Here is a 19,938-nt window from a genome sequence, read left to right as displayed (position 1 = left end):
AAACACACTGAGACACATAGTAATCAAATTGACAAAAATTAAAGACAAAGAAAAATTATTGAAAGTAACAAGGGAAAAATGACAAAAAACGTACAAAGGAACTCCCATAAGGTTAACAGCTGATTTCTCAGCAGAAACTCTACAAGCCAGACAGGGCATGATATACTTAAAGTGATGAAAGGGAAGAACCAACAACCAAGATGACTCTACCCAGCAAGGATCTCATTCAGATTTGATGGAGAAATCAAAAGCTTTACAGAAAAGCAAAAGCTAAGAGAATTCAGCACCACCAAACCAGCTCTACAACAAATGCTAAAGGAACTTCTCTAAGTGGGAAACAAAAGAGAAGAAAAGGACCTACAAAAACAAACCCATAACAATTAAGAAAATGGTAATAAGAACATACATATCAATAATTATTTTAAATGTGAATGGATTAAATGCTCCAACCAAAAGACACAGGCTTGCTGAATGGATAAAAAAACAAGACACATATATATGCTGTCTACAAGAGACCCACTTCAGACCTAGGAACACATACAGACTGAAAGTGAGGGGATGGAAAAAGATATTTCCATGCAAATGGAAATCGAAAGAAAGCTGGAGTATCAATAATCATATCGGATAAAATAGACTTTAAAATAAGGAACGTTACAAGAGACAAGGAAGGACACTACATAATGATCAAGGGATCAATCCAAGAAGAAGATATAACAATTATAAATATATATGCACCCAACATAGGAGCACCTCAATACATAAGGCAACTGCTAAGAATTATAAAAGAGGAAATTGACAGTAACACAATAATAGTGGGGGACTTTAACACCTCACTTACACCAATGGTCTGATCATCCAGAAAGAAAATTAATAAGGAAACACAAGCTTTAAATGACACAATAGACCAGACAGATTTAATTGATATTTATAGCACATTCCATCCAAAAATAGCAGATTACAGTTTCTTCTCAAGTGCACATGGAATATTCTCCAGGATAGATCACATCTTGGGTCACAAATCAAGCTTGGTAAATTTAAGAAAATTAAAATCATATCAAGCATCTATTCCGACCACAACGTTATGAGATTAGAAGTCAATTACAGGGAAAACATGTAAAAAACACAAACATACAGAGGCTAAACAATACGTTATTAAATAACTAAGAGATCACTTAAGAAATCAAAGAGGAAATCAAAAAATACCTAGAGACAAATGACAATGAAAACACGACGATCCAAACCTATGGGACACAGCAAAAGCAGTTCTAAGAGGGAAGTTTATAGCAATACAACCTACCTCAAGAAACAAGAAAAATATCAAATAAACAATCTAATCTTATACCTCAAGGAACTAGAGAAAGAAGAACAAACAAAACCTGAAGTTAGTACAAGGAAAGAATTCATAAAGATCAGAATAGAAATAAATGAAATAGAAACAAAGAAAACAATAGCAAAGATCAATAAAACTAAAAGCTGGTTCTTTGAGAAAATAAAACTGATAAACTTTAGCCAGACTCGTCAAGAAAAAGAGGGAGAGAACTCCAATCAATAAAATTAGAAATGAAACAGGAGAAGTTACAATGGACACTGCAGAAATACAAAGCATCCTAAGAGACTACTACAAGCAACTCTATGCCAATAAAATGGACAATCTGGAAGAAATGGACAAATTCTTAGAAAGGTATAACCTTCCAAGACTGAACCAGGAAGAAATAGAAAATATGAACAGACCAATCACAGGCACTGAATTTGAAACTGTGATTAAAAATCTTCCAACAAACAAAAGTCCAGGACCAGATGGCTTCATGAGTGAATTGTATCAAACATTTAGAGAAGAGGTAACACCAATCCTTCTCAAACTCTTCCAAAAATTGCAGAGGAAGGAACACTCTCAAACTCATGCTATGAGGACACCATCACCCTGATAGCAAAACCAGACAAAGATACTACACAAAAAGAAAATTACAGACCAATATCACTGATGAATATAGACGTAAAAATCCTCAACAAAATACTAGCAAACAGAATCCAACAACACATTAAAAGGATCATACACCATGATCAAGTGGGATATATCCCAGGGATGCAAGGGATTCTTCAATATACGCAAATCAATCAATGTGATACACCATATTAACAAATTGAAGGATAAAAACCATATGATCATCTCAATAGATGCAGAAAAAGCTTTTGACAAAATTCAACACCCATTTATGATAAAAACTCTCCAGAAAGTGGGCATAGAGGGAACCTACCTCAACAGAATAAAGGCCATATACGACAAACCCACAGCAAACATCATTCTCAATGGTGAAAAACTGAAAGCATTTCCTCTAAGATCAGGAATGAGACAATGATGTCCACTCTCGCCACTATTATTCAATATAGTTTTGGAAGTCCTAGCCATGGCAATCAGAGAAGAAAAAGAAATAAAAGGAATCCAAATAGGAAAAGAAGAAGTAAAACTGTCACTGTTTGCAGATGACATGGTACTATACATAGAGAATCCTAAAGATGTCACCAGAAAACTACTAGAGCTAATCAATGAATTTGGTAAGGTTGCAGGATACAAAATTAATGCACAGAAATCTCTTGCATTCCTATACACTAACAACGAAAGATCAGAAAGAGAAATGAAGGAAACACTAACAACGAAAGATCAGAAAGAGAAATGAAGAAATGAAGGAAACCATTGCCACAAAAAGAATAAAATGCCTAGGAATAAATCTACCTAAGGAGGTAAAAACCTGTACTCAGAAAACTATAAGACACTGATGAAAGAAATCAAAGATGACACAAACAGATGGAGAGATATACCATGTTCTTGGATTGGAAGAATCAATATTGTGAAAATGATTATGCTACCCAAAGCAATCTACAGATTCAGTGCAATCCCTATCAAATTACCAGTGGCATTTTTTACAGAAGTAGAACAAAAAATCTTAAAACTTGTATGGAGACACAGAAGACCCGAATAGCCAAAGTGGCCTTTAGGGAAAAAAACGGAGCTGGAGGTATCAGACTCCCTGACTTCAGACTATACTACAAAGCTACAGTAATCAAGACAATATGGTACTGGCACAAAAACAGAAATATAGATCAATGGAACAGGATAGAAAGCCCAGAGATAAACCCACGCACCTATGGTCAACTAATCTATGACAAAGGAGGCAAGGATATACAGTGGAGAAAAGACAGCCTCTTCAATAAGTGGTGCTGGGAAAACTGGACAGCTACATGTAAAAGAATGAAATTAGAACACTCCCTAACACCATACACAAAAATAAACTCAAAATGGATTAGAGACCTAAATGTAAGACCAGACACTATAAAACTCTTAGAGGAAAACATAGGAAGAACACCCTTTGACATAAATCACAGCAAGATCTTTTTTGATCCACCTTGTGGAGTAATGGAAATAAAATAAATAAATAAATAAATGAGACCTAATGAAACTTAAAAGCTTTTGCAAAGCAAAGGAAACTACAAACAAGACGAAAAGACAACCCTCAGAATGGGAGAAAATATTTGCAAATGAATCAACAGACAAAGGATTAATCTCCAAAACATATAAAGAGCTCATGCAGCTCAACATTAGAAAAACAAACAATCTAATCAAAAAATGGGCAGGGGCTTCCCTGGTGGCGCAGTGGTTGAGAGTCCGCCTGCCGATGCAGGGGACACGGGCTTGTGCCCTGGTCCAGGAAGATCTCACATGCCGTGGAGCGGCTGAGCCCGTGAGCCATGCCCGCTTAGCCTGCGCATCCGAAGCCTGTGCTCCGCAAGAATGAGAGGCCACAACAATGAGAGGCCTGCTTACCACAAAAAAAAAAAAAAAAAATGGGCAGAAGACTTAAATAGACATTTCTCCAAAGAAGACATACAGATGGCCAAGAAGCACATGAAAAGCTGCTCAACATCACTAATTATTAGAGAAATGCAAATCAAAACTACCATGAGGTATCACCTCACACCCGTCAGAATGGCCATCATCAGAAAATCTACAAACAACAAATGCTGGAGAGGGTGTGGAGAAAAGGGAACCCTCTTGCACTGTTGGTGGGAATGTAAATTGATACAGTCACTATGGAGAACAGTATGGAGGTTCCTTAAAAAACTAAAAATAGAATTGCCATATGACCCAGCAATCCCACTACTGGGCATATACCCAGAGAAAACCATAATTCAGAAAGACACATGCACCCCAATGTTCATTGCAGCACTATTTACAATAGCCAGGTCATGGAAGCAGCCTAAATGCCCATCAACAGATGAATGGATAAAGAAGATGTGGCATATATATACAATGGAATATTACTCAGCCATAAAAAGGAACAAAATTGGGTCATTTGTAGAGACGTGGATGGGTCTAGAGACTGTCATAAAGAGTGAAGTAAGTCAGGAAGAGAAAAACAAATATTGTATATTAATGCACATATGTGGAACCTAGAAAACTGGTATAGATGAACTGGTTTGCAGGTCAGAAATAGAGACACAGATGTAGAGAACAAATGTATGGACACCAACAGGGGATAGTGGCAGGGGGGGTGGGTGGTGGTGTGATGAATTGGGAGATTGGGATTGACATATATACACTAACATGTATAAAATAGATAACTAATAAGAACCTGCTGTATAAAAAATAAATAAAATAAAATTTAAAAATTCAAAAGAAAAACACAAAAGAATAGGCTGAACTAATATTATGCAGTGCCATCCTGAGATTTAAAATCTAGATGCATGGGTCTTACATTTCAAGCGTCTTTAGGGGCCAGTAAGGCTGATGGATATCAGACAACAGGAAGTAGTGGGGCCTGTGCGGGAACCGAGACTGAATAATGAGCGTACGCCCTACCTAAAGGCATTAAAAAATCAGTGAAAAATATCACACAAACATACACAATTTTAACCAAACAAAACTATTCCTCTGGCAGAGTCTAGCCCATGAGCCTCTAGTTTGTGCCCCTGTGACTGCTCTAAATTCTAGAGAAAAGAGCTGACCATGTCAAAGAAATAAGTAACAGAAAACATCCAGAAGAGCTACAGTAATCAAAATCTACAACAAGCAAATGGGGTATATAAATTTATACCTAGAATTCATCTTAATCCATCAGTTAAATTTAATCCAAAAAACAGTAAATATTAATTGATTATTTGTAGATACAAAGTAATGACCTAAGTGTCTGGGGTTAAAAGATGGAATATGTTACTACTTCTGTACTTTGGTATTTAGTTCTCAGTTCGGGTCCCACAAGGTTTTATGAATGGGCAGTTACACAGGTTACAGGTTACAAAATAACCTTTATTGTCTGCTCAGTAGAAAAATCAGTCCCTCATCCTGTCCATGATTTAAATCTCACCTACATGTCCATTCAGCTTTAAACCTATCATAGTCATGTAATGTCCTGTATCCTAAAATTGTCTCTTGTCTATCTATATAAAAATTCTGATTTCTTTAGTCTTTGGTGATAATAACTTGTGTTTGAATTCAAGTGCCTACTCAGGTCCCAGTAAAGATGCTCAATAAATGTTCACTGAACCCAAAACTAATGTTTTTGAAATATGTCCACAAATATTTTGATATTTTCTCTTCAAAAAAGTGAACTCTGGGAATTCCCTGGCAGTCCAGTGGTTAGAAATCCACGCTTTCACTGCTGAGGGCATAGGTTCAATCCCTGGTCGGGGAACTAAGATCCCACAAGACACACAGCGCAGCCAAAAAAAAAAGAAAAAAGTGAACTCTAACTCCCCTATCATTAGGAGTGGTCTGAATTAAGTGACTCACTTTTAATAAACTGAACAGTGGAAGTGATGACTTCCAAGACTAGATCTTAAAAAGGCAGAGTTTTCTTCTTGCTCTCTCTTGGATAACTTGCTCTGGGGGAAGCCAGTTGCTGTGTCATGAAGACATTCAAGCAGCCCTATGGTAGTGAGAAACCGAAGCTTGCTGCCAACAGCCAGTAAGGAACTGATGCTTCTTGCCAAGAGCCATATGAGTGAGCCATCTTAGAAGTTAATCCTTGAGCCTCAGTAAAGTCTTCATACGACTGCAGCCTTGACCAACAGCTAGATTGCAACTTCCAGAACCAGAACCGTCCTGATAAACCACTCCTAAACTCCAGACCCACAGACACTATGTGAAATAATAAATGTTTATTATTGTTTTAAGTTGTTAACTTCTAGGGTAATTTGTTAAGCAGAAATAGATAACTCATACGCCTACTGAAATTATCATCATGTTATGACATACACACGTCTTATGTCTAAAACCTAGCTGTTTTGGAGCCTCTTTCACTTACCTTCTTCCCCTCCTCCACTTCCCATTTTTGCCACCTCCAGAAGCCACCCATTCCCCTTTTTCTGAATATTAAAAAGTCCTAAATAGAATATTAAAAAGTCATTTTGCTCCTAATGGGCCCAAGAGAGGGATTGCTCAGGGTCAGATCTTTATCTTCTTTCTAATGTGACAGATGTTGGAGGAGATATTTTGGATCATCCAGACCTCTCATCAATCTATTCATAAATATCCACTTAGTTCAGTTATGTATCCATTTATTTACCCGAGAGGATTTTAATTATAATCAGCAGTGTCAGCTTGGAAAATGAAGGAAAGCAATCAGAAGCATAAATGCCACCTAAACAGGTCTTTGGAGTGTATGTGGATATGCCCATAAGTGGAAGTATTTTCAGACTTGTGACCAGGGGAAGGACTTGACCTTTGGTGATAGATGGAGTAGAAAATATTACAATAGGCAGGGGTAGCATTGTGAGAGGTGTGAAAATGATATACAGGATACTTTAGATGTTAGTTTCATTCTATAGTCTCTTCCCTGCTCAGTATACTTCCCAGCAGCTTTAGCACAGAGGCTGAGACAATGTGTCCTTGTTTTACAGAACATTGTTTTACAGAGAGCTCCTAGCAGAGTCTGGTACAGAGAGGAGAGGGAGCAACTATTGCTGCCAAAGGGAGTATCAGAAACTGGACATGACTTTGTGCATGGAAACTACTTCCCCTTCCCCACAGATTTTTGAAAGCAATGAATAAATAAAGAGTGGCTCTGAACAGCCAATGCAAGTAAAGAAAGAGGAAATGTCAGGTCTTAGAAGTTTATCAACAAAAGTCTTAAATAAAAAAGAACACATATCACAGTCCTAGGAAAATCCCTCTTTAATTGTTTCCTCATCTATATTATTGCAGATTAGAGAAAAAAAGCTTAAGGCATTTGACCTCTTTTGCTGAAAACCACTCCCACTGGTGGGACTGGCATCTTATTACACTTCTCACCTGATACAACAATGACTTGACTACACTATATTATCTAATCCTCAGATTTATTAACTTTAAAATGGAGCCAATATTTATCTCATAAGATTATTGAGGATAAAGTAAGATAATTATATTTAGGGAAATATAAAAAGTGCTTCATAAGTGATAATTGTCTTAGGTTGGGGGTCCCCGGATCTGACCCTGAGTCAAGGTGTTATGAGTTGAATTGTGTGCCCCATAAAAGATATTAAAATTCGCATCCCTGGTACCTATAAATGTGACCTTATTTGGAAATAGGGTCTTTGCACATGTAATTAAAGTTGTGATATGGTCATCAGAGTGGGTTCTTGATCCAATATAACCAGTGTTCTTATATGAGGGGAAGACGGCCACGTGAAGACACAGAGACACAGGGAGAATGCTATGTAAAGATGGAGGCAGAGACTGGAGTGACGCATTTACAAACCAAAGAATGCCATGGGTCGTCAGCCATCACCAGAAGCTAGGAGAGATGCATGGAAGAGACTTTTCCTCAGAGCCCTGAAGAGGAACCAATCGCACCAACACCTTTACTGTATTTCCAACTTCTGGCCTCCAGAACTGTGAGAGAATAAACTTCTGTTGTTTTAAGCCACACAATTTATGGTACTTTGTTACAGCAGCTCCAGGAAACTAATACACAAGGATTTGAGAGTATGTGGTTTATCTTGAAGGAGAGACCTGGAACCACTGATAGCAGAGTGGGGAAGTGAGACTGGGGAGAGAAGGCCAGTAACAGAGTGGGCTGATGGGTAAGTTACCTCTGCAGGTGGGGCTCAGCCCTTCTGTAGACTCCTGGAGACAATGTGGAAGATGCCTCCGAGTTGTCCTGCTTCTCAGGAGTGAGGACATTGGTATACTTATTAGTATAAATGTTGGTATATTAGTGTTCTATGGCCGCTGTAACAAATCACAAATTTGGTGGCTGAAAACAGCAGAAACTTATTCTCTCACAGGTCTAGGCGTCAGAAGTCCGAAATCAGTATCCCTGGAATCATGCAGTCAGCAGGGTCACCCTCCCTCTAGAGGCTCTAGGGGAGAATCTGCTCCTTGCCTCTTCCCCCTTCTGATGGCTGCTGGCACTCCTTGACTTGTTGCTACATCACTACACTCTCTGCCTCTGTGGCAATGTCTCCTCCTCTTCTGTGTGAAATCTCTCTGCCTAGCCCGTAAGAATACATGTGATTGCATTTAGGGCCCACCTGGACACTCAAGAATCATCTCCCTATCCCAAGATCCTTAATCATACCTTTGGCTCTACAACATAAAATTCAACAGTTTCAGGGCCTGATGTCTTCAGAGGACATTTTCCAGCCTGCCACAGGTGGTATATGTATATATCCTTCAGCTTCCATTTGTCATTGGTTGAAGGCTGCTCTCAGGGGTGAAAATTCCTCAGCACTTCTGTCCTGTCCTGCAGGGGTTGAGAAAAACTCAGGTGAAAAGTTGCAAGCCCTTGCAGAGGACTTCTTTCCGGCATGTATGGAGGAAGTGCTGAGAGGATGTCAATGGGATGACAACAACAACATCTGCTACGTTATTATTTTTTGTTATTATTTAGGTTTTTGGTTAATTTTAAATTGAATAATTAATCATTAGTTCTAATTATGGTTATCAGCTATTTTAGCCTATTTTCTGATGACACACAATATAAATTATTTGCACTATCTGAACTTAGAAAATATTATCCCACCTACCTGAACTTTGTCATTTCTACAAGGGTCCACTTAAATATACATTGCTCTGTCCTTTCCTCCAAAGCAGCTTTCTTTTATTGTTTTTCTTTTTTTAGCACCTGTGCAATCTCTTATTAATCTCTATTTGGTCATGCATAATTATCTTTCTCAACTATATGTATATATTCCTCAACTATATTTTAGCATTGACGAAGGTAGAGGAATGACATGTATATTTTCAAATTCTTGATGCTGGGATTTTGGAGACTTATAATTATAATCTGGTACCTTTAGTAATTTTTCATAAGGAAATACGAAGCATCTACTTTGAACATATTACATGCTTTTAGTTTCTTCAAGGTCCCTTCTTATAACATATACATTATCTTGTGGGACAGGAAACTCTGAAGCCTTATTGTACTTTGCCCACTTAGTGACAGTTTTCAAACCAGTTTGTTTATAGAAAACAGAACTGTAATATGGTGAATGGCCGAGAAATTCCTGGCTTATTTCTAAAGATCTCTGGAATATCAGGATTCTGGCTGTGGGTAAATGAATGAAATAGGCAACGTTGGAAGAGGTACAAGTGAAAAATATAGTATCATTTTGAACATGGTGATCTGGAGTTCCATGGTTATCTTCTGGAGATGTCCAGGAGGTAGGTGGTTACATGACTGAAGCTTGAGGGAGAGATATGGACCGGATGAAAGATTTAGGAATCTCTTTGCATTAGGTAGATGGATGAGATCACACCAGAAGAGCAAGTAGAACATAAAGAGAAGTAGAAAAGTGGGCCTGGTACTTCCCTGGTGGTGCAGTGGTAAAGAATCCTCCTGCCAATGCAGGGGACATGGGTTCGAGCCCTAGTCCGGGAAGATCCCACATGCCATGGAGCAACTAAACCCGTGCACCACAACTACTGAGCCTGCACTCTAGAGACCATGAGCCACAACTACTGAGCCCGTGAGCCACAACTACTGAAGCCCACACACCTAGAGCCTGTACTCCGCAATAAGAGAAGCCACCGCAATGAGAAGCCCGCGCACCGCAACGAAGAGTAGCCCCCGCTCGCTGCGGCTAGAGAAAGCCCGCGCGCAGCAACGAAGTTCCAACGCAGCCAAAAATAAATAAATTAAAAAAAAAACTTAATAATTGTGTCTGAGATAAAAAAAAAGTGGGCCAACAGTGGAACCCTGAGAATCATCTACATTGAAGAGGCAGGAGGAAGAAAGAATGGAAGTAGGAGAACCTGGGGAAGAGGCTGTTAAGGGAGCCAAGGGAGTCAAAATTCTAATGTGAGAAAGGAAAAATGCAGCAGAGAGATCTAATAAAGTTAAAAAAAGAAAAAAAAATGATGTAATTCTGTGCACACTTAAAAAAAATTCACAACAACTTGGAGGTTCTTGGTGATCTTAATGAGAGCAGTTTCAGTGGAATGTTATGGGCAGAGTTTCAAAAGGGCTCACAGGAAACTCTGGGTATGATACCTGTGAAGCTACTTTGGGGTAGTCCAGTGACCCCCTCTTAGCTCAAGTGTCCAGGAAAGCTATGGAAGATCCAAGAGGATCTAGAGCCCAAACTGAGCTTAGCAGTGATTTGAGTGAATGGGAAATGACACAAAGCTGGGGACGACATAACTGAGAAACCAGAAGATTACATTAGTAGGAATCATGTAAACTTCCATTTGTTAAGTTTGCGTTTAAATAACAGATTGCTCAAAATCAAGGTGGGAGAGATTTAGCTTGGCAACAACTGTTTAAAAATGATCCAAAGATTTTTGGTTGATTATAAACTTAAAACGGGCCAAGAGTATAACTTAATTCTTAAAAAGGCTAGTACAGACTTGGGCTGTGATAACAGAGAAGAGGAAGTGGAGATAAAACTAGTTTTTGCGGTTTTTGTTTTTTTCTAAGTAAAGACAAACAGGGAAGGAGGAAAATAAAAAAGAAATTAAAAGGAGATGGAGTCATTAGGAAAAAAATTAAGGACGGAAGAGATTTCAGTATATTTATTGGCCAAGGGTAAAGATCCATTAGGGAGAGAAAGAATACAGGAGAAAAGGGATAATTAGCGATACATGGAGTCCGATGAAGCTGGGAGAAGTTGGTTTTGAATGGAAATGGGGATGCCTCACCCTTGGAGAGACTGGATGGAAGGCTGAAAGGATGGGAGTGACCACAGATAAGCTGTTATGTTTGGGAAGGAATTCAGCCACTTGGGAAGAGTATAGGATAATGTTCTCAGTTTGCTTGATGAAGTAATATTCCAGTGGGATAGGTTCTGCTGTTTCTGAGAGTGTGTGTAAAGAAGACAGAGCAATGGGGAAATTGGGGAAGTTGGAAGGGAGGGTAAGAAGAGTTCTGGATAGAATGGGATTCTTGATCTTTGAAGGGGGATCCAGAAATTGGCAGGTTTCCTCTCAGTCTCTATAAGATCAACACCCACTAGGGAGGTCAGATTCTTTGGAGCCTCTGCTGGCTTTTCCCCTCTGGCTCAGGACTGCTAGGCCAGACTCTGTCAGGGATGTGCTCAGAATCACAGACTTAAAAAAAAAAAATCTTAAGTGGAATTTTAAAATTTATTCATGAAAAGAAGTCTTTGAGAGACAATCATTTTGAAAAACATACTCTTATTCTTGCAATGTCTAAATCGTCCTGTTAAAACTCATGACTGGCGGAATTACTAAGCAGACAGTATAATTTACAGAAAAGTAATAGTTGTAAGATACTGAAATGCAGATGAATCTCACTGGTATAACTCTTAATCAGACAGTGGTTAAAATTAAGGCAAAAAGTGTTTCAAAATAAAACATTAAGAATCATGGACTTTTCAATATCCTGGTTGTTATATCATAGCTTTGCAAGATGTTACCTTTGGGAAGAACTGGCTAAAGGATATACGGGATCTCTATTATATTTTATAACTGCATGGAAATTTACAATTGTCTCAAAATAAAAAATTTAATTAAGAAAAAAAAGAATCATAGACTTTTGAGTGTCGAAAGGTCATGAGAAATCATTAGCCGTTCCACAAACGCGCCCAGAGAGCTTGTCGAAGGCCAGGCGAGGGGCGGGTACTACACGAAAGGAATAAGCTCTTCTCTGTCCTCACGACTTTACGGGAGGAAAGCTGACTACAAAACTCAGCATCTATAAAAGAAAGATGAGACGAGCTACATCCTACAACAAGCTAAACATGAGGAGACGTACAAAATGAAGACAGGGATTTCGTTCTGAGGGGAGAAGCCCGATTTCCTTAAGAATTTCAAAGAAACAGAGCAAGAGTCAAAGATTCAAAGACCCTGTGAGGTGAACCCCACCCTAGGACCATTCACCTTTGGCGATTCCCGGTTCCGTGTGTGCTCACGCGCGCGCACGCCGCGCCGCCGCCGACCCAGGGACGCGAGAACTTTACCGCGAAAGGGCGCGTGCCCGCTCCTGTCTACGGAAGTCCCGCCCCCATTTCCGGCGGCGGAGGGTGGGAAGTGGCTAGGAGCCCCTTCCGGCTAGAGCAGTGACGCTAGTTTCGCACGTGTGTTTCTTCTTCGGAATTCCCGCATTACCCCTGCCCCTGGTGAATTGGTCGGGCCTGGGTTCCCCTGCAGATTAAAGGATGAAGGCGGTAAGTGTCCTTAGAAGCCCGGTCCCCGCGGCTTATGGCCCCTTTGGCTCACAGAGTCGCTCCCTGGTGCAGCCTTTCGGCGGTTCTCGCCCTTGTATGGGGGGCTGTGGCCTAGATTAGGGGGTCCCTCCTGGCTCTAAGTGCTGTCAGCGTCCCCGCCCTTAGACCTGGCTCCTTTTTCATCGCCCGGTGTGCGCGCTTGGCTTCAAGGGACCGCAGTGAGACTAGCACGGAGTCTTGAGTTCATACATAGGATGTCAGATTTGAAGGGTTCTAAAAGACCATCTTCTGAACCCGTTATTTCACAGATGAGAAGCAGGGTCCTGCCTTCAATGAGCTTATGAGTTGTGGGACCTGAAATAAGTCCGTTTTTTTCTCCCTAAAGGGTAGGAGATAAAAAAGCGAGTAATTTCTGAGTGAGAGGTCACCAGCAAGAGAGTTGTAATCCACATACCCGAATTCAGTTTTGCTTTCCTTAGTTTAAGGGTCTTTGACAAATCACATAAACTCTTTAAGCCGTAGCATCCCCAGTAATATGAGGATAACAGCTGTCGCTACTTGACTAGGCTGTTGGAGGTAATATGTTAGAGCACTTTGTAAACAAGTAAAGCGATATGTAAACGTCAGTTATTGTGAAATACAGCCAGCATTTTGCTCTTATTATGCCAAACTACAGGCGTTAAGCTAGCCTTGAATAACCGTTTACCACTAGCTTAGTGGTTCTTCACCTTTTTTGGAGTCTTAGACTCCTTTGAGCATCTGTGGATTCTGGTCACAGGAAGACCCTCCTGTTGAATAACTGATGATCTAGTGCCATTCTGTAGGATTAATGCCATAGTGTGGTTTTAGCTTTTATATCCAAGACCCATGGCTGTGAGACATTAAAATTGTGGAATTGGTCTAATGAAATTTTATAATCAATTCTCTTTAACCTGATTTTAAAAATAATTTAAATTTCTGGATATGCAGTGCTTCTTCTGTTGTTGTTTTCTAGAGAAGAAATAAAAAACAGGTCCCAAGCTTTCGGAAGTTGCTAAAAACTAGTAAAGTCAAACTTGAAAACAAGCTGAAAAACAAACAATTTAAACAACAAAGCACTCTCAAGAAGTACCGAAAAGAACAGAGGAAACTAAGACAAGCTGTAAAAGATGCTGTGTCTAAGAAACCTATTCCATTGGAGGACCCAAAGGAAAAACGACCAGGTAATTGTGAAAACATTCATGTGTTCCAGTTTCCATTGATTTGTTTTAAAATGTTCTTCATGGAATAACTTTGCTTTCTAGTAATCACTCTTCTTGTTCTCAGGTCTTCCTACGAGTAGGTAAGGATCGTAGTCCTATATGCTTTATCACAATTAGTATGAGAAAACATTTCAGTACAATATTCACAGTGAGAAAGAGCTAGACTCGCCTTTCAGTTTGTCTAGAAAGCAGATCTGAAGATACAATACATACTTGGGAAAACAGACTCAGAGTAGCAAATGTAAATAATTGTTGGGCATGCCAGTGCTGCCACTTTTCCGTTCACTGGCAGTTAGCTAAGGTAAGAACATTGCTTTTCTCTGGTGCATTCTTCACAGTATTGCGAAGTTTCACTTAGTTTTCTAAACTTCTGGCTTTCTTTTCACTTGGAAACTTGGAGTGAAATTAAGCTGTAATTGTCAGGGTTATTCTTTTGTAAACCTGTTCAAAAATTCCCAAGTACTCAAAAAACAGGTAAGGAATATGACCATTTTGAGTCAGACCAGTTTTTCTACAGGGTTACTCATACTTTCAGGGAATTCATATTTGGCTATATCTGACTATTCATTCTTCCCATGCCCATCTCATTCTCTTATCCTGACCTATTTAGTTTGATCCCTTGGCAACACGTTATTGTGATGTATAAAAGGTCATGGGACTGGAAGTCAGGAAACTTGAACTTTTCTCTTAATTTTGTTGCTTACTAGCAGTGTGGCCTTAGTCCGTCACTTAATCTCCAGGTACTTCATCTATTTAAAAAACAAAAATGCATTGGTTGAGTTAGATGTTTTTAAAGATCTATGTAAATTTCAGAAGAATTTAAAAAGCATGATGTGTTAGTAATTACATTTTAAAAATAGAAGCAAAAGATTTCTTCATTCTTATATGTTGAGCATCTAAATGAAGTCTCTCAGGCAGTTGGATATAAGAGTATAATGTTCAAGTGAAAGATCTGGGTTAGAGAGAATAGTTTTTGGAATTATCAACATGTAGATGGTAATCAAAGCCTTAGGCTTGGGTAAAATCACCATGGAGACTGTGTAGCATGAAAATAAGAGAACCTAGAACAGAATTTTAAGGAACCCAGCATTTAAGAACTGGGTGATCTCAAATGCTCTGAAGGACATTGCAGAATGTGTGGACACACTTATTTTTTGGTTGTTACAGTGACCTAAGAATGCTCCTGGCATTTAGATTTCAGGGGTCAGAGATGCTGGCATTTGCCTAGCCCAGGACACCCAAGTACAACAAAGAATTGTCCTGCCCAGCGTATCAGTAGTGCTCCCGTTTAGAAACACTGGGCTAAGGTGTTAGTAAAGCACATGCTTTTCCTATCATAGACACAAAAATGCAGCGTTCTACATTTCTAATACTTGTTTCTGATTTCTTCTTGTTGTTGGAACAGGTAAAAGGATTGAGAGGGAAGAGGAAGAAGAGGAGGAAGCCCTTCCTTTAGATATGATGGATGAAGATGACTTACAGTTAATGAAGGATTTAGGGCAAAGAGCGTCTTTTCTAACGAGAGATCTTTCTTCTAGGTAATACTTCATTTAGATTATAGTCATTCACATCCTTTCAGTGCTAAAAACTTGGTTCTGAATTTTACTTAGGTGGTTAGTGCAAGATGCTGCTCATCTCTGAACACAGTGTTTACAAAGAGTAAACCCTATTCAGTCTATTTCCTAAATAAGGTTAGTTCATAAATAAAACAAGCTGATTTTATTTAGTGTATATCTTTATTTCTTTTGAGTTTGAATAGTGAAGTGGAGTGAATGGGTGAAGTATGCTGTTATTTATTTGAGGCAGAGCAGTCCTGAGTTCTTTATGGCCATGTTACACATGCCTCAGTCCTTGTTACCCTATTAGGTACATATTATTCCCTTTTACAGAGAGGAAACTAATGCTTTCCCATTGTCACAAGTAGTGGATCTGAAATTTAAACTTAGATACTTCTAAGTCAAAAGTCCATGCTATGTTGTGACAGTTTTGGGGAAAGTAAAATAGCATGATGTCACCCTTGGCTCTGTGGAATATTCTTCAAAGAAAAATCTGCTGTAACTTTCACCTTGTTTTGCCTCTAAAGGGAAAACTAAGTGTAGCCATAGTTTGGGTCTTTATGGTTGGCCATACAATTCATTTATTCATTTACTGTAAAATGTCTGGTCTAGATGCTAATATCTATATGCCTATTAAAGGTTTGGTTAGTGGTTTATTTTTCTGTGCTTTTAAAATGATAGGTCTCTAGGTTCTTTTTTAAATATATTAAAACTAAATTTTTTTTTCCTGTAGTGAGCCTGTTCACGCCAGGAAGCGGAAGCATGAACATGTTATAGATAAATATGAAAAAATACCAAGAACTCTGCAAACTGCACCAGAAAAGGAACTGATTCACTTACTTCCTATTAAAGATAAAAGTGGTATAATCCCACAGACAAGAGAGAAACCAGGTGATCAGCCCATGTATTAGTTAAAATTTTAGTTCCTTATTAATAATCACGTTCAAAATTTTTTCATTCAAAATTTATTTTAACTTTTACCCATATTTACAAAAGGGGATAGCTACAGTTAGTCATAGAGCAAACTTGATGATTTTGGCCGGAAATACAGATGGTTATCTCAGGTGCCCATTGTACTATGAGTACAGCTGAAGCCACAAGGTTAAGGTGATTCTTTTCAGAGTATTTCATTCTGTTGTTTCTAAAATTAGAGCATATTAGTCATCCTTTTTTAGCCTTTTTTTCCTTACATGTATTTTTTGTGAAATAAAACACACACAAAAGTCTAGAAATCAAAGATGTGAAGGTATGTGGTTTATCACCAAAAGCATACCCATAAAACTACCATCTGGGCAAGAAGGAAGTACTGCCAGCACCCAGAAACTTCCCTATACTCCCCTAAATCACTAATTGCTCCCTCCTGACAAAAGTAACTATTTTCCTGAGTTTTATGGTAATCACTTCCCTGGTTTTCCTTGTGGTTTTACCACTTATGTATATTATCACATTTTTAATATGCATATTTTCCATATAGTTATTGACAGTAACCAAGATGAAGAGGATCAAGAAGAGATGGAACCTGAAGAAGGTAATGGGATGCATCTTTCTAGTTACTAAATTGTTAATTGAGAATTACATTTTTTTACTTAATAGTGAATTAATTTTACATAAAATCTGGAATGTGCATTTTGGAGTACTGGTCATTTCAAGCTCATTTCGAACATTTTCCCACATTTTGAAAATCTTACTTTGTGTAACTTGAGTCTTTTTAAAAAAAAAAAATTTTATTTATTTATTTAATTTTGGCTGTGTTGGGTCTTTGTTGCTGCACACGGGTTTTCTCTAGTTGTGGCAAGTGAGGGCTACTCTTTGTTGTGGTGTGTGGGCTTCTCATTGCAGTGGCTTCTCATTGTGGAGCATGGGCTCTAGGCGCACAGGCTTCAGTCGTTGTGGCATGTGGGCTCAGTAGTTGTGGCTCATGGGCTCTAGAGTGCAGACTCAGTAGCTGTGGTGCACGGCCTTAGTTGCTCCGCAGCATGTGGGATCTTCCCGGACCAGGGCTCGAACACGTGTGCCCTGCATTGGCAGGTGGATTCTCAACGACTGCACCACCAGGGAAGCCCTGTAATTTGATTCTTTGTTGCTTTTATTATGGAAAATTTTATTCAGTTATGTTTGTGATGTCTAGGTATGCATGAAGAATCTTATAAATTGTTACTGTTTTGAATTCTTTTTAATTGTAAAGAAGGACCTGCCTACAAATAACTGTTCACTTTTTAGCTTAAATTGTAAAAACGATTCTGTGGTACAAAATTATTTTGGTTCTTTCTTAGAGCAATTATACTTTATGTATGTCTGCTTTACATAACTAAATGTGGGTTCTAAGAGCTAGAACAGTTCTAATCAAAGTTAAACTGAAAGAACGTATTTTATTTATTTTTTAAAATAAATTTATTTATTTAATTTGTATATTTTTGGCTGCGTTGGGTCTTCATTGCTGCATGTGGGCTTTCTCTAGTTGCGGCGAGCGGGGGCTACTCTTCATTGCGGTGCACTGGCTTCTCACTGCGGTGGTTTCTCTTGTTGCGGAGCACGGGCTCTAGGCATGCGGACTTCAGTAGTTGTGGCTCTCAGGCTCTAGAGCACAGGCTCAGTAGTTGTGGCACACGGACTTAGTTGCTCCGCAGCATGTGGGATCTTCCTGGACCAGGCCTCGAACCCATGTCCTCTGCATTGGCAGGCAGATTCTTAACCACTGCGCCACCAGGGAAGCCCTGAATGTATTTTATTGTTTGAAACTATATTGGTTTGGAATTTGTGAGAGAACAAGCTGGTTAAATTTTACTTTCTCTTAGCAAACCATATTAGTGTAAATGAGATTACAGGACAACTGTTAACTGTTTTTAGGCATCCTTCATCAGCTCATTACAGATTATGCTTGTGTGTTTATTAATTCCCTGTGAATTCTTAAGGTGGATGTATTTTGTGTAGCTCAAAGGACTATAGAGTTGAAAACAAAGGAGCATGTACTTTTAAAAAAACTAAATGAGATTGCTCTTTCCCTTAATTAGTATGAATTATTGTGGGTTTATTAGCACAGTAGTTAAAAATGTGAACTCTTAAGTCAGACTGCCTGGGTTTGAATCCCATTTCTGCCAGGGATATGAGCTTAGGCAAGTTACTTTCTCTTTGCCTCAGTGTATCTACAGAATTGGGTTAATGATAGTACTTGCCTCATGTGATTGTTGAGAGGGTGATGTGTAGCAATCTTGGCCCATGGCAAGTGCTTGATAAAAGTTAGCTATCATGATTATTTGTGTTTTATAAATTTATTTTATTTATTATTTTTGGCTGTGTTGGGTCTTCGTTGCTGCGCACGGGCTTTCTCTAGTTGTATGGAGCGGGACCTACTCTTCGTTGTGGTGCACGGGCTTCTCATTGTGGTGGCTTGTCTTGTTGCGGAGCACAGGCTCTAGGCACGCGGGCTCAGTAGTTGCATCACGTGGGCTCAGTAGTTGTGGCTTGTGGGCTCTAGAGCACAGGCTCAGTAGTTGTGGTGCATGGACTTATTGCTCTGCAGCACGTGGGATCTTCCCAGATCAGGGCTCGAACCCGTGTCCCCGGCATTGGCAGGCGGGTTCTTAACCGCAGCACCACCAGGGAAGTCCCGATTATTTGTTACTACAAGAAAATTATTTTATTAATTAAGGTTCTTGGATACTTGTAAATAAAGACATGTTTAAGAGGGGAAACCTAATCTGTTTCAGAGATCATTGAAGAACCCATTAAAGAGCTGACGTTAGAAGAACATTTAATTGAGAGGAAGAAGAAACTACAGGAGAAGAAAATGCGTATCGCAGCCTTGGCATCTGCCATATTATCCGATCCAGAAAGTAATGTAAGTATAATTAATTTCCTTAGGCTCTTCATATTATATGGTGTAACAGTCTAATCTTTTAATATTCTTTTGTTAGCTATATGCACACACAGAAAGGAAGAGCATTAACAAAATGTAGTAACTGAGTTAGAATAAGAGTACACAGGACCTTAGCCTAATCCAAATCTGTAGTCTTAGAAGAGTTACTTAAACATTCTGAGTCTTACTTTCTTCATCTCTAAATGAAGATATTGGACTTAATGTTGTAACTCTAAAAGTGGTTAAGTGTAAAAATTAATAGTACTAGGGAGGAGGAACCAACTTGCAAGTTGCTTGACTGATCTGCAGAGTTATTAAGGAAGGTGGTACACAAAAGCCAGTGAGATTAGTTCAGGAATAATTGTAAGTGGAAAAATTTTTTTCTTTAAATTTATTTACTTATTTATTTTTGGCTGCATTGGGTCTTCGTTGCTGTGCGTGGGCTTTCTCTAGCTGCAGCGAGTGGGGACTACTCTTCATTGCGGTGTGCAGGCTTCTCATTACGGTGGCTTCTCTTGTTGCGGAGCACGGGCTCTACACGCGCGGGCTTCAGTAGTTGTGGTACGTGGGCTCAGTAGCTCCGCGGCACGTGGGATCTTCCCAGACCAGGGCTTGAACCTGTGTCCCCTGCATTGGCAGGCGGATTCTTAACCACTGCGCCACCAGGGAAGTCCGGAAAAAG

The 19,938-nt window shown here is 39.2% G+C and overlaps 2 protein-coding genes across 8 annotated transcripts in view; one reads left to right on the top strand and one right to left on the bottom strand.

Moving 5' to 3' along the window:
* TBC1D12 (TBC1 domain family member 12) overlaps positions 1-9,032 on the bottom strand; it is a 123,286-nt gene extending 114,254 nt beyond the window's left edge. The window contains exon 1 of the mRNA XM_033425589.2: positions 8,556-9,032. The gene's annotated coding sequence lies outside the window, so the exon portion shown is untranslated. The remainder of the gene's footprint in view (positions 1-8,555) is intronic.
* A 3,422-nt stretch (positions 9,033-12,454) lies between these two features.
* The window catches only part of NOC3L (NOC3 like DNA replication regulator), a 47,836-nt gene continuing 40,352 nt past the window's right edge, over positions 12,455-19,938 (top strand). For all 7 annotated transcript variants that reach the window (XR_004482577.2, XM_049696731.1, XM_004268362.3 and 4 more), the window contains exons 1-6: positions 12,455-12,603; positions 13,598-13,805; positions 15,250-15,382; positions 16,134-16,291; positions 16,875-16,928; positions 19,108-19,238. Coding sequence is in view for 6 of the 7 variants with exons in the window: in XM_049696731.1 (XP_049552688.1) it covers positions 12,595-12,603; positions 13,598-13,805; positions 15,250-15,382; positions 16,134-16,291; positions 16,875-16,928; positions 19,108-19,238 (693 nt within the window). In the remaining variant the exon portion in view is untranslated. The remainder of the gene's footprint in view (positions 12,604-13,597; positions 13,806-15,249; positions 15,383-16,133; positions 16,292-16,874; positions 16,929-19,107; positions 19,239-19,938) is intronic.

This window comes from Orcinus orca, chromosome 14, assembly GCF_937001465.1.
Source record: "Orcinus orca chromosome 14, mOrcOrc1.1, whole genome shotgun sequence".
In the NCBI taxonomy this organism is placed as follows: Eukaryota; Metazoa; Chordata; class Mammalia; order Artiodactyla; family Delphinidae; genus Orcinus; species Orcinus orca.
Note: the sequence above shows the minus strand (reverse complement) of the source record. Positions and strands in the feature narration are given on the sequence as shown.